The sequence below is a fragment of the Cryptomeria japonica genome, chromosome 5 (assembly GCF_030272615.1).
Source record: "Cryptomeria japonica chromosome 5, Sugi_1.0, whole genome shotgun sequence".
In the NCBI taxonomy this organism is placed as follows: domain Eukaryota; kingdom Viridiplantae; phylum Streptophyta; class Pinopsida; order Cupressales; family Cupressaceae; genus Cryptomeria; species Cryptomeria japonica.
The window spans coordinates 801,927,477-801,929,451 of record NC_081409.1 but is presented as its reverse complement, the minus strand read 5'-3'; the positions used below and the strand labels follow the sequence as shown (position 1 = coordinate 801,929,451).

Here is a 1,975-nt window from a genome sequence, read left to right as displayed (position 1 = left end):
ATCTAGTAGTTCCTAGCAAATTATATCAATCATTGTAAAGGTTGCCTTGTCAAATTTAAAATTAACAAAAATTCTAATCTTATGAATCTTAACATTGAAGCTTTTATCTTTATGAGAAAATAAGTTCTATATAGTAGTGAAGAATCTTTCATTTTTCTATGTTATTGAATCTTTAACATTGAAACTTTAATCTTTATGAAAAAATAAGATCTATATTTTGTTGAAAATCTTTCATTTTTCTAAATTATCTATTTGAAAACTAAGAATATTTAAAAAATTATTATAATAATCTTAATTGAAAGATATACAATTTATAGAACTTTCCGTTCACCATTTTGTGATAGTGTGCCTAATTTTCTTTTAGTAATTTGCTAATTCATAAAAGGACTTTCATATACACAATGATTAACTTTCTCTTGATTGCTAATTCAGATAATTAAGTTCAGATTGTACATTTTTCCCTTCTTATGTACCCTAGATAGATCTTGCATTTTGCACTAATATTGACTTATTTCCATAGTTTATTCAATTGTAAATATTGATTTTCACTTCATAATATTGATGTCTAGTAAAACAAAAGATGAAGCAGAGAATGCAAGAGACGTTATAGCAATACCAGGGCTTCCACAACTATGCCAATCAGACTTGCCATCCTTTCTACAGCCATCAAATACATATGCATCACTGCTGCGATTCGTGCTGAACCAATTCAGTACCGTTTCTCAAGCCACATGGATACTAGGAAACTCCTTCAATGAACTGGAAATGGCAGAAATACAATCCATGGATTCCCTCATTCCAATAAGAACAGTAGGCCCTCTTGTTCCCTCAGCTTTCCTAGATGGAAATAATCCAGATGACCAAGACGTGGGCACACATCTTTGGAAAGCAACGAACTGTATAGATTGGCTCAATAAAAAGGAAGCCGCAACTGTTGTATATGTTTCCTTTGGTAGTTTAGCTGTCCTTTCTAAAGAGAAGATCATAGAAATAGCCCTTGGGCTAAAGGCCAGTCAACATTCCTTTTTGTGGGTGATTCGTCCTGATCACAACAAAGAAGAAGAAAAGGACATACATGATTTTCTAGAAGGTTTTATTGAGGAAACTATGGATCAAGGGCTAGTTGTATCGTGGTGTCCACAGATGGCAGTGCTTAATCTTTGTTCTGTGGGTATGTTTGTTACACACTCTGGATGGAATTCTATGTTAGAGAGCCTCAGCTCTGGGTTACCTGTCCTAACTATTTCTCAGTGGAGTGATCAAATGACTAATTCTAAGTATATTGAAGAGGTGTGGAAGACAGGGATAAGATTGAATAAAACAAGAGATGGGCCAGTTGGGAGGGATGAGATGGAGAAATCTATTAGGACAATTATGGAAGGTGAAAGTGGTTTGGACTTGAGGAAGAATGCTTTGCAATGGAAGACATTAGCAAAGAAAGCGATGGTGAAAGGTGGATCTTCTGATAAGAGTATTGATTGGTTTGTTCATGAGGTCATTGCTAGAACAACACTGGCTTGATAGTACTTATTGATAGGAAGCAAACTTTTAATTTGCTATATAAGGAATTTGTAATGGTTTGTAACGTGGATGAATTAATATATTATGTGATCGTGTCTATTTCCTTCTATACATTCACTTGCAATTGCTAGTATCACCACGTATATACAAAATAGATAAGGAGCGGGCATCTACAAAGAATGTGACTAATTATTTTATGTCTAATTGGTCCACACATCAGATTATAGCACCAAGGTCATATATTGTAATTATTCTTCCATGAGGACTTTAAGATATTGAGAGTACCCCTACGCATACATTTAAAAATCTAGTTTTTAAAATTTGGAAAACTACTTAGCCCTTCATCTGAAGGAGGATTTGTGTAAATCTAATGTAAATGGAAGGGAGAGAGAGGGGGAGAGAAAGGAGGATTTGTGTAAATCTAAAGTAAATAGGAGGGGGGAGGGAGGGAGAG

The 1,975-nt window shown here is 34.4% G+C and overlaps 1 protein-coding gene across 1 annotated transcript; it reads left to right on the top strand.

The window, feature by feature from the left end:
* Positions 1 to 561: 561 nt before the first annotated feature.
* Positions 562 to 1,521, top strand: LOC131876192 (UDP-glycosyltransferase 74E2-like). Its single transcript, XM_059221018.1, has one exon. The coding sequence runs from the start codon at positions 562 to 564 to the stop codon at positions 1,519 to 1,521; it is 960 nt and encodes a 319-aa protein (XP_059077001.1).
* The last annotated feature ends 454 nt before the right edge of the window (positions 1,522 to 1,975 follow it).